At 42.4% G+C, this 12,308-nt stretch overlaps 1 protein-coding gene across 2 annotated transcripts in view; it reads left to right on the forward strand.

Annotated features, from left to right (window-relative positions):
* Positions 1-12,308, forward strand: part of UQCC1 (ubiquinol-cytochrome c reductase complex assembly factor 1) — a 91,589-nt gene that overhangs the window by 31,130 nt on the left and 48,151 nt on the right. For both annotated transcript variants that reach the window (XM_082600639.1, XM_082600640.1), the window contains one exon: positions 4,397-4,454. In XM_082600639.1, coding sequence (XP_082456765.1) covers positions 4,397-4,454 — 58 coding nt within the window. The remainder of the gene's footprint in view (positions 1-4,396; positions 4,455-12,308) is intronic.

Consider the following 12,308-nt stretch of genomic DNA (forward strand, 5'->3'; position numbering starts at 1 on the left):
CACAGGCTCTAGGCGTGCGGGCTTCAGTATTTGTGGCACGCAGGCTCAGTAGTTGTGGCACGCGAGCTCTGGAGCGCAGGCTCAGTAGTTGTGGCACACGGGCTTAGTTGCTCCGTGGCATGTGGGATCTTCCCGGACCAGGGCTCGAACCTGTGTCCCCTGCATTGGCAGGCGGATTCTTAACCACTGCGCCGCCAGGGAAGCCCTATTTTATAGTTTTTAAATGAGACCTACCTCTGTGAGATGTTCTGTTAGTATTGTGAACTGATGTTTATGTATGTTAGAGTGTGTACATCTCAGTGAGCTTTGTCTTAGCTTTGCCCTTTGAAGTAGTTATCTGATGTCACATTTTTCAGTGACACCACTCTTAGTTCAGGTTTTCTAAGACTCACTTTGAGAATTACCTTTTAGACCTATATCATGTTCCTTTGTATTATGCTCCATTGTGGTCCATCTTTGTCATTTGTGGTTAGATTAAATTTCAGAATCAAGCCAAAGTGGTTCCAAACTGTGGCCAGTGAATAAAAAAGGGAGCAAATCTGAAAAGTACCATTTAGAGGCAGATAAACAATATCTATAAAATAATGAGACTGACTTTCTTGCATCTTGGATTCTAAAGAGTAGGTCAGACAGATTTGGGGTAAAAGAAGAGAATGTGTATAGATATATTGCTTTCTAAGATTACATCTTTAAAGTGGCTATTGCTCCCTTGGATTTTTGGTATTTTAGGGCTTGACTTTTAGAGTCCTGAGAATTCAGTAGCTTTTTAAAAGGATAGAGAGTCCCAGGTAGCTGGTCAGTGTCATTCTCACTCTTCCAACAAAAGTGAGACCAGTTATAGTTCATGAAGATTGAGTTCTTTACTCAGTAAACAATATGCCTATCAGCCTCTTGGACAGGCCCTCACCAAATGCCAAAGTTATAGATACTCTGTCATCTCAGAGCCAAAGTGTTCAGATGTCTTGATCCAGAGACCTAGATATTGGGGATTCTGACTGGTGAGATACCTTAACAGCCAACTCTTGTTTCCAAGATGTTCTGATGATGTCATTGTGGCATAAATGAGTGTACCCTCTGTGAGCAGGCAGTGTTTGCTAACTGGTCTTTTGGAGATCATTTCTGTTATAAAGAGCACTTAGGGGCAGAGGCGTCCAGCCAGTCAATAAAGCTTGTGTTTAATACCACACTGTTGTCTGCAGACTGCTTTGTTTTTAGCCCTTAAAAGAGTTCATACCTTGGAGAGGAGGCTCCTTAGTGAGTAAATTTTGAGTTAATAAAATTGAGGTTCTACCTTTACCTCTTTCTGCTACTAATACTCAGCTATCAAATATATCAATTTTGTGTAAGTGTATGATAAATATATTTTTTAAAACTTGAAGAAAAAAAAGATTGAGGTTCATCATTTTATTGATACAGTCTTAAATAGTGAGTTTTTTCAAAGATAATTTAAACCCTAGTGTTTAAACAGTTCACTAAAAAACAATAGTGAATATTTATTGAGTACCTATTAAATACTAACTACTTTGTTAAACGTCCTACAGGCCTTATCTCGTTTAATCCTCACAAGAATCCTGTAAGGTAGGTTCTCTTGTTTTCCCATTTTTACAGAGAAGAAAACTGAGGCATTGAGAGGTAAAGTAACTTTACCCAGAGTCATAATCCAAGTAAGAGGTAGAGTTAAGGTTTTGAATCAGGATATCTGACCCTGGTGTCTGCGTTAAACAAACAACTATGTTAATACTGCTGCCCCATAATAGTAATGAATTATTTAATTTTATCCAACTCGATGTTGAGGAGGAAAGTACCTAGCCTCAGAAAATAGTGCACTGAGTGTGTACTGGAGCAAGAGTGTGATCATGGCAAGACTCTGTAGCAGGTTTTAACTTCGAAGTGTTTAAAGACATTTCATGAAGCTAAAGAGTCTGCTGTGTTGTTGAGTTGCTCACAGTCAAACTTTCAGCGGTCTTGTTTTTTAGGGCTTTACCCCATGGGTTTCTGTTCTGACCCCAGTGGGTACAGGGAGTCAATCATATGCCAGCTCTTTTCCCATCCTCAGCCCTGAGCTGACCCCCAGAGGGAAAATTGTGACCCAAGTCCAGTTGCTGGCCTGTCTGTCTGTCTGTGCTTTCCAGCCGAAGAACTGATTCCCTCTTTGAGAAAATTGGAAAGGCTCCTGGAGGCTGCTGAGAAGCTTTGATGTAGAGGTAGCAACTGAACAGATTGTCCTTTAGAAGCAGCCAAATTTCATTTTCCAGATTGAAAGACAGACTTCCAAGAAAACTTTTCTTTTTAATGTTTTGTTCTAGCATCCAAAAAAGACCCAACTTTAGATCCAGGCTTGAGAGTTTCTCATGGCTATTCTTGTTCTAGGTGGAGGGTGGTTGGCCCACTCTCAGATGGCATGTGTCTTAATAGCTGAATGGCTAGCCAGGCCAGCCTTCACCTCCCTCCTGCTGGGCTCCAAGAGGAAGTCCACTTGACAGCTGCTGGGCACCTCCCAGTAAGCTCACCAGAGTATTTTGGTGTCAGTTTGTGACAGACCTGGACTGAAATCCCAGCCCAGCCACTAGCTTGTTAATATTGTGGCTGCCTGCAAGTTGCTTAGCCTTTTCGATCCCGGTTTCCTTATCTCTAGAATGAGGTTTATAAAGCCTTCCTTCAGGGTTAAAGTGAGGATTAAGTGAGATAATGTATTGACATGACTAACGGTGGACCTGACAGGAAGTATGGACCCTTAGTGAATGTTAGTTTCTGATACTAGTATTAGAGAGGCAGTTAGCGATTAAGCCAACAGTGTATGGAATCAAGAAGATCTGAATTTGATCCCAGATGTCTCATTTCATAGCTGTGTGACCTTGGGCAATTGTCATGATCTCTCTAAGTCAGTTTTCTCACCTGTCAAATGCAGATAATATCAATACCCACCTCTTAGGAATGTTAGGAGGAGTCATTGAGCTAATGCTTGTAAGATACCTATTATTTCTGAAACATAGTAAGCATACAATGAATTACAGCTCTTCATTATTATTGGCGTTGTTAGTGTACCTCACAGGGGTCCTCTCTGTGTTTTCTATCTTAGTGTCCCCTATTTATTATCATTTAGTACATTGTATACTTCGTTTGCTGAAAGGCAGAAGATACTACTTCCTTCTTGAGTCATTACTCCAAAGGACAGATTCTACTCTAAGGGCCCAAGTTTCCCACTGATTCTCTTTTTTATTTATTTATTTATATAAATTTATTTGTTTTATTTATTTATTTTTGGCTGCGTTGGGTTTTCATTGCTGCACGTGGGCTATCTCTAGTTGCGGCGAGCGGGGGCTACTCTTCATTGTGGTGCGTGGGCTTCTCATTGCGGTGGCTTCTCTTGTTGTGGAGCACGGGCTCTAGGCTCGCAGGCTTCAGTAGTTGCGGCATTTGGGCTCAGTAGTTGTGGCTCGCGGGCTCTAAAGTGCAGGCTCAGTAGTTGTGGTGCACGGGCTTAGTTGCTCCGTGGTATGTGGGATCTTCCCGGACCAGGGCTCAAACCCATGTCCCCTGCATTGGCAGGCGGATTCCTAACCACTGCACCACCAGGGAAGCCCTCTCTTTTTTCTTTATCCTCTTGCTCCAGCTTTTCTCCCTGCGTGTAATAAGGAGGGCATGTTCTGTGGGGGCCCCTCATCCAGCCAGAGGCATTTCTTAGAGATCTGAGAATTGAGAGGCTTGGATGTCTAAGCCCTGAGCTGATTTTTGGTTTCTTAAACCAAGGAGAAGCTCTACCAGGTTTGTCATTCCTGGGGGTGATGAACAACCTTTCGTTAGATATTATCTGCTTTCTTATTCAACTGTAGCTCCCTGGAGTCCTGCTCCTTTCTTCTGATCATTTATTTTGGTTGAATCATTTGGCATACCCATTGGGTCACCTTAGAGAAAGAAAACAGGAAAGGGAGATGGACAAGAAGAGCTTACATTTCTCAGCAGGGCTCAAGTGAAAAAAAGGCTCTAGTTAAGTGGGGTAGGTAAGGTGGTGTCTGCCTAGCTTTCCGGAAGAATTGGAGACCAGGGGGGGAAAATAACATTGAATCAGAGTTGGAAGGAATTATAAAGATCGTCCAGGCCACATTATACAAAGTGAGAAAACTGAGGCTCAGAGAAGAGAAGTGACTTTCTCAAGTCCACACAGCAAGGTGGTAACGGGGCTGTAACTAGAAGCCTGTTTGTCTGACTGCATTCAATGCTCTATCAACCCATGGGCTTGCCTTGTGGTTCCATTGGCCTTCTCTATGATAGCATAATCAGAGAGCACTGTGACTACCGTATATTTTAGTTGAACAAATTCCTACCGATATTTCAAATATAGTCCATATTCCTCTTCTAAACCTTCACATGTTTATACTTTATTGTTATTTTCTAGGGTGTCAGATGCCTGATACATTCAATTCATGGTTTCTTATAACTCTACTTCATGTCTGGTAAGTGAGCAATTTAAGTGAAGTCACCAAATGTATTTTTTTTTTTAAAAAACACTGCTGACTTGTTAAGGTATAGCCTTCAGCAGGGCTGATTATATGAAATCGCAGTTGTTCAGGCATTAAAAGCTGTTCCTTTCATTTTAATAACTGGTGTCTTATAGCACATTTTTAAATTAAAGGTCAAAGCATAATCCCAGAAAGAAACTAATATTTGTAGGATTTTCTCAGAGAACACCTAACCCAGTGAACAATGCTATCAGTATCTGTAAGAGACCCTATGAGCTTGGGTGGAAAGTTCTTTCCCTTTGCTGTTTTAGGAAAGTTCACATTTACGTAAAAGTGGTTTGAATTGTGAGCATCCGTGGTCATTTTCATTGCTGGTCATCAGAAACCTATAACAAATTATAGCACTGACATTTACGCCTGTACCTCTAAAATGTGCGTACAGGTTAGATTCATGCCAGGTTTGTTGCATGTAAAAATATTTAACACCTTAAACAGCATATTTTTTCTTCAGCTGCAAATTAAGTAGCCAAAAAAATCAATTTTTCATCTAATGTTACACAGTATTAAAGGTCAGAAGGATATAGGAGAGACGTTGAAGTGGGGGCTGGGGACTATTTATTGAACTGCCAGATCTTGGGAAAGTAAATTCTGGAGAACTAAGTTTACTACTTTGACCGTAGTGAGTATCTGAGGAACGTGGGGAATGGTTGCCCTGTTAAAAGGACCCTTGTTTGAGACTGCCTTCAGCTGAGCTTTGCATCACAGGACTGACTACTATATAAAGACTTTTTGGTTTTGATCACCTCTGAAATATTTCTTCTGAACTCATATAGTCAGTGAGATTGGCTAAGGGGCCTAAGGTGGCAGTTCATGTTGTTTTTTCCTAAGCCGGTAGTTTGTTGAGTGTACACTGTGTCCTGGGCAGTCAGTAAGCTATGTCAGGAAGCTCACAGTCTAGTGAGGGAGACAAGACATATATAATAGTCAGTTATAAATTGGACTGGCTAAGTTCTATAATAAATCTGAGTAAGTAGCGCCTGTAGGATCACAGAGGAAGCTGCAACTATCAGAACCCTTGAAATGTGTCATGTCTTTTAGTCAGGCAGCTAAGAAGGCCAACCACCTTCTGTCTGAATGGTGAAGGTTAGGAAAAGGTTCAGGGAGGGCAGCTGGATGTACTGAGAGGAAAACTACTTTTTCAAGAGGAGAGGACTGCAGAGGTGGCCCTGTGGAATTACTGACTGGAAAGGTGGGAGGGTTGAGAGGAGGCTAGGCTGTTCCCAGAGGAGCTCAAAGATAATATTCAGAGTCAGAATGAAAGACTCTTTATTGCCCAATAGCCAGAGGTATCAGGGTGTTAGAGGGAGTGGATGGCAAAATAAAAAATATAATCCTTGTGACCACATCCTAAGGTCAATACCTGACTACTAGCAGCTGGGAGAACCTTGAAACTACTTGTAGTTCTTCCCAGTTAGCCACCATTTCCAAATGTGCCTGCTGAGCCTTCCTTGCTGAGGTTGGTTTAATTTCTCAGAGGAGTAGGGAGTACCACCACCAGTTAAGTAGGGGGAGGGAGGCCTGTCTATGCTTGGTGTCCCCTCCATCCTTCCTCCTTGGTTCTCATGATCTGCGGGTGGGATGAATCAGCAAACTCTTATTGTGTTAAGGACTGGGGGGCACTGGAGAGTAGGATATGACATGGTGTGCACCTTCAAGAAACTTAGTCGAGTGGAAAACAGGCACAGTACAATTGCCTGTAATGGATGACAATGAAAGCAGTGCTGTGCCCAAGGCATAAGCAGATACTATGGAAGGACAAGGAGGTGTGACTAAATCCAAATTTGGTGGATGAGGGAGTATGTATTGGATAAAGAGTTGCTCTGTGGTAGAGGTGACATTTGAGATGTACCATGAAGGGTGAGTAGAATTTCTGTCAGAGAAAAGGAGGGCATTTGAGTTGAGGGAATTATTAGGAGCAAAACATAGAACATGTACAAGAACATGGAGTATTTGAGGGCAGCCAAGTTGTCTGAAGCACTCAGGGCTGGTTTGTGGAGGAATGTAGTGGAAAGGGTCACCAGAAGGTTACTTTAGTGTCCAATTGTGCTATGATCCTCCAAGAAGAATTGGGGAAACTCTCTTCTAGGGGATAGGATTCTTAGAGGGAATAAGGGATCCACCCCAAGTCTGCAGAAAAGCTATGCTCTTCTAAGTCCTGTTTTCTTAGCCCGAAGCTCCAGGAGTGTAACTGAGGGATCACCAAATCCAGTATTACAGGGCTCAGTGGACTTGCTAGGGATGCGCAGGGTTGAAATACCTCCTGTGGGTGGTAGTGTGAGGGAGAGGTGGGGAAGCTTAGAAAGCAGTCATAAAAATAGAATCCCCCCACCCCGTGAAACAAAAAAAACCCCCACAAAACTAGAATACCCTGGCAGTGGACTTTACAGAAAGCTTGCTTAGGTTCCCAAGGGCGATGACTCCTTGTTGGCTCTCAGAATAGAGACAGGATTTCTCATATCCTGTTAGTTCTCTAGAAGAGGTGTTGATGTTTCCCTTATCCTGTCTGCTTTCTCTGGTTCCCAAGTTTTTATGTGTATTGGGATTTAGGACTGGGACCCCTCCCGTTCCTAGAAGGCCCTTATCAGTTGTGTATTCTTGTGAGCTTGCAGCTTCGGTGACTATGTGTCCTTTGTCTTTGCTGAACAAGATTAGTATTCACCATGGCTACTGAAAAAATGCTGAGAGGTTGCTGTGTGGGGTTTCCAGCATTCCCATGTGGACTTGATAAAAGCCAGCCTCCTCCTTTGTTCCCTGTCTGGGACAGTGGCATTGTGATCCATTCAGATGCCTACACCAGAAACCTGGGAAGCCTCCTTGACTTTTCCCTCACTCCCTTCATCTGGTCAGGCACCAGTTTCACCATCTGAAACTTTTTTGACCATGACCCATAGTAACAAGTGCATTTTACCTTGCAATCCAGAACACACACATGTATCTGACACAAAAGTTTTATAAAACGTATCCTTACAAGGTCAGATGATCTCTGATATTTTCTACTCCATTTGAATTCATTTAAAACAGAAATTCAAGATGTCACCCACTAAATTGATTTCACTGGGTTACAAGTAACGGTACCTGAAAACTGGTGTTGGGCTTCCAGCTTCCCTCTTCCTGTGCCATTGGTCTTCTCAATACAAATTGGATTAGTACACACACACACACACACACACACACACACACACACTCTCCTTAATATTCTCCTTTGTTCTCAGGATAAAGTATGTTTCCTAGCATGGCATTCATATCCCACCAAATATGCCACCTTTACCACTCTCGTCTGGTGCCGTTCTAGGTACCACTACCACCATCACTCCCTCCCCTGCAAGAAAAAATTAAACTATGTAATAGCAATTTCAGGTCCTCTGCACAAAGCTTTCTTCTGCCTAGAAAGTCCTTCTCCTTCCTCTCCACCTGACAAACTCCTATTTTTTGTTCAATATCCAACTCAGATATCTGCTTTGAAGCCTTCCCTTCCCTCTGAAGGCAGAGTTAGTTCCTCTTCCGAGCTCCTTTAATATTTTGGATACCTCTCTTATAGCACTCATCACATAACATTTTTATATTTTATTGTGTATGTATCAATCTTCCTTGTGGATGGTGAATTTATTGAGGCCAAGAATTATATTTATTTTCCTTTTGGAGAGATATGAAAATGAGGTATTTCTTCGGCTCAGTAAATGTTGATTAAATAATTTATGGCCTCAGGTCTGACTTGGCTCCTATGGCAGTTGGAGGGTTCGGGGCCACTGCCTGTTAGTGGCAAAAGCTCTGCGCCTACTTAAGTTTCCCTGGGGGGTGAGATGTATGTAGGTAGAATTTATGTTGGTGTTCTAAGTATTAATAGATTTGCAGAGACCCCCATTTTAAAATTTGTCATGGAACACTAGTACGTTATAGATGCAGAAATTAATTTTAGAAAATGGAATGGAACAAATAAAATTAGAATATGCCTATGATGGAGGTAGAGTGGAGAGGAAAATGCAGTTTGTATTTTTAAAAATTATTTTAAAGTCAGGTATATCATAAATATAATAACTACTGGGTCCCTTACAGTACTATTTTAAAAATTATTTACTTATATTATCTCACACATTCTTATAACTGCTTTATTCCTGTTTACATGAGAGATCAAAGACTGAGAGCCGTCAGAGAGCTTGGCCACAGAGCTAGTTAGCGCGTGGTAGAGAGGAAATTCCAGTATGGGTCTGGCTAACTTCGAGTTGCTTTAAGTTGCTTTCCTCATTGGTAACTAAAACTACTGAAGTATCTAATTAAATAATTATTTATTAATATGAATAATATTTAATATTAGTAATACTATTTATTACTTAGTTAAGTACCTGCTTATTCTTAAACATAAATCCATAAAATTACAGCATTTGTTTTCTAATTGAACCTACGGTATGCAGCAGATTTGTTCCCTGCCCTCATAAGGCTGAGGGTATTGGAGAGAAACCTGAAAGAAATCATTAATAAAATACAACTGGGATGGGTGCTGTGAGAGTAAGTGACAGGGCTCTGTGGGGGAAGAGGGATATATAACTTAGTTGAGGGGGTGTGGCTCACTCAGGGAGGGTTTCACTGAAGAGATGACATTTAAACTGACCCCTGAATAATGAGTAGAAGTTAGCAAGTCAAAGAGTGGATGAAAAAGCATTGCAGGCAGTGGGACCTCATGGTTTTCCATCTTTTTACCAGTAGAGCCCTTTTTACAGATGAGCTTTTATGCTCAGCCACAGTGTATGAATAGATAAAAGGATTGCCAGTTGGGTTGAGGAAGTGGGAATGACCTGCTCACTTCAGGTCTTCCCAACACGCCCACTGGTAAGGGACCCTTACGTAGCTCCCTGGAAACTCAGAGCACAGTTTAAAAACCGCAGATCTAGTCCAGCTCCCTCATTTTACAAATGGGGAGATGATCTTGGCAATTTTAAAGGATTTTTCACAGGCCTCTCTATCAGTAATGGAGGATCCGAGACTCAAATCCAAAACTGACTCTGCGAACTGCTCCTTCTGCAACACTTTGCTTCCTGCGTGTGTGTCCCCTTTCAGTGGTTGTGGGATGGGAGTCTGTGGCCCTGAATTTGAACTGCATACCACCGACCAGCAACTGTATGAAACTGTGTTTCTGAGCACTCACTGTCTGTGTCCCGGGAGAGGCAACAAGTAAACCTGAAAATAGTACAGGGTGCCAAGGGCCGTGTTTGATAAGCAGACATACAGATCTTACGGAGCACAGGGAAGGGAGGCAGCCTGGGGATAGTCAAAGAAAGCAGTTGCATTGGCCCTCTGGGGTCTAGAACTAGAGGACATGGGGTCTTGAGGAGTTATTAGGAGAGGAAGAATTAATTGTAAACTACTTTTTAAGATGTCCCAAGTGAGAAAGAAAGATGAGAGGATGATCACTCGAGGGAGAAACAGGATGGAGGGGGGAAGCGTTTTGTTATTTGTTCTTTGTTTTAAGATGGGGAAACACTGGAACATTTTTATAAGCCTAAGGGAAGAAGCCTCTGGGAACGAAGAGAAAGAAGTAAAGTATGGAGGTGGAAGGGGTTGGAAAACAGACTGGGTCCAGTCTCAGTCCAGCCAGAGAACTGCCCTGGCAGACACTCCTGGCCTTTTCAAGAGGGCTCTTTAACACCACCACAGCAGTTCTGATGTAGCTGTAGGGCTTTCGAGCTCATGCTGGATTCCAGCAGCTCCAGACCTGTTGTATATGGTGAGCCCGGGCCATGTGCACATCCTCTCTCTGCCTCCTCCAGCCAGAGTCGCTCTGTTTAAACACACACACACACGTAGCTTTTTTTCCTGAACCAAAGGGCTGTGCAGCATCATTTTACCAACATTGCACAACCTAAGAGCACTGGTACCTGCTCCCCAGGAGCTTGTTCGTTATATTGGATCTGACAGGCAGGCCACAGGCCAGGTGTAGCTCTTGGAGGAGGCTCTCTGTCAGGTGAGATGGCTTAAGGAAGTGCCTTGCCCCACTTGTCTGTTTGCCCACAGACTGTCCTGTGGCCCCCATGCTCCCCACATAAAGGGTAGGCTTGGTGGGGAGGGAGTTTAGGAAACCAGGTGGAGATAGCCATGCACACAGCCCCAGGAAAGGGTCAGTGTGCCAGCTCACAAATAAATAAACTCATTCATTAGCACACTGCTGAGACTTGAGTGTGGCCATGTCAGCTCTGCTTTCTTGGCCCCAGCCGGTGGCGGAGTAAGGGAAACAAGCTACGTGAAAGTCCCTTTGGGATTCCTTCATAGCAGCCAGAGTGACAGACCTGCCCAAGTGCCCACTAGTCTTCACTGAATTCAAAATCAGATCCTCTCTGAGTGGCTTATAAACTACCATGAGGGAGAAACAAGGCCAAAACACAACTGGCATTGTCAGAAGGCCCAAGCAGAGCAAGTGAGACAGGATGCTGAGAGCTGCCAGGACATGGCAGGAGGTCAGAGTCAGGAATAACAAGAATTCTTCCCTCCCAGATTTAGGCAGAGAGGAGGAAAGCGTGGCTAGGAAACTCTCCTTCCTTTGAACTCTGCAGGCAGTGTCGTCGTCTTCCTCCGAGTCTGACCTAGCAGGAAGAGGCCCTTGGAGCTGTGCTGTCAGAGGATGGGGGAGCAGTCAATACTGACACTGCCCTGGGAGGCACTGTGGCTCGAGGGAGAGAGGGGGAGCCCAGGTTTCACTCCAGCTCCCCTCTCCTTCACTGAGCAACCTTTAGGTACTTAACCTCCTCAGAGTGTCCGTTTTCTTTCCTGTGAAATGGGGACAGTTATACTTAGATGGTGATGTACATTGAAAGAGATGGTGAATGAAAATGCATCTTACAGTGACAAGTCTCATATTAGAGGACTTAATAGATGGTAATAATCATTATTACTATTTGCCATCAGGCAAAATTTAAATCTTAGTTAGCCCTTTATATTTTGAGACTCCTAGTGAATGAGTCTTTCTTCCCTTTCCCCCTGTCTTTTAGATATTAGAGAACCATCAGACTAGGGTTTGAACACTCCGTTTTTTCTTTACTTTGCTAACTGGGTTATTTGCTTTCCTTATATGTAAAAGAGATCAGTATTATTTATGAGGCTCTGGAATCACTGAGAGACAAGGATAGTACTGTGAAGCTCAAAACCTCAATAATAAATTGTGGGTTAAGAACATCATCAAACGCGGGAGGGGCAACTGGAATTGCTCCTAAACAGAGAGCAGTTTATGCATAGGTTAAGTCTATACTTGGAGTAGGTACTAAGGAGATACTTGTTAAATGAATGATTAAATTAATTATTTAATACAAGAATTTTAAAATTACTAGATTGTCTCTTTCTAAAAAGACTAAAAAATAGACTTTATTTTTTAGAGCAGTTTTAGCTTTGAGTGGAATATTGTCTCTTTTTAAAGTTTCTTTTGCATTCTTAAGGGCAATTTTTATTATGTTTTAGCATTGAAGTCTCCCCTCTCCCCCTTCCTCTTCCCCCCCAGAACAGCTCTGAAATTATGAAGTTTAATCAGTAGCAAAATGTAATTTGACCCCTCAACATTTAATTTGTTTGTTGTTTTTTTTTTTAATTTTTTTTTTTATTAGTTTCTGCTTTATAACAAAGTGAATCAGTCATACATATACATCTGTTCCCACCCTCAACATTTAATTTAAGCATTTATTATGAGGAAGGCATCCATGATGTAAATTGAAGTAAAGCTGTCCTGATCTTTTATTTAAACCTAGTATTCTCAATTGTGGAATAGTTTACTTAATGACTCAAATATTACTGTATGGTCAGAGCCTGTGA

The sequence above is a fragment of the Mesoplodon mirus genome (genome assembly GCF_964341445.2).
Source record: "Mesoplodon mirus genome assembly, chromosome: 15".
NCBI lineage: Eukaryota > Metazoa > Chordata > Mammalia > Artiodactyla > Ziphiidae > Mesoplodon > Mesoplodon mirus.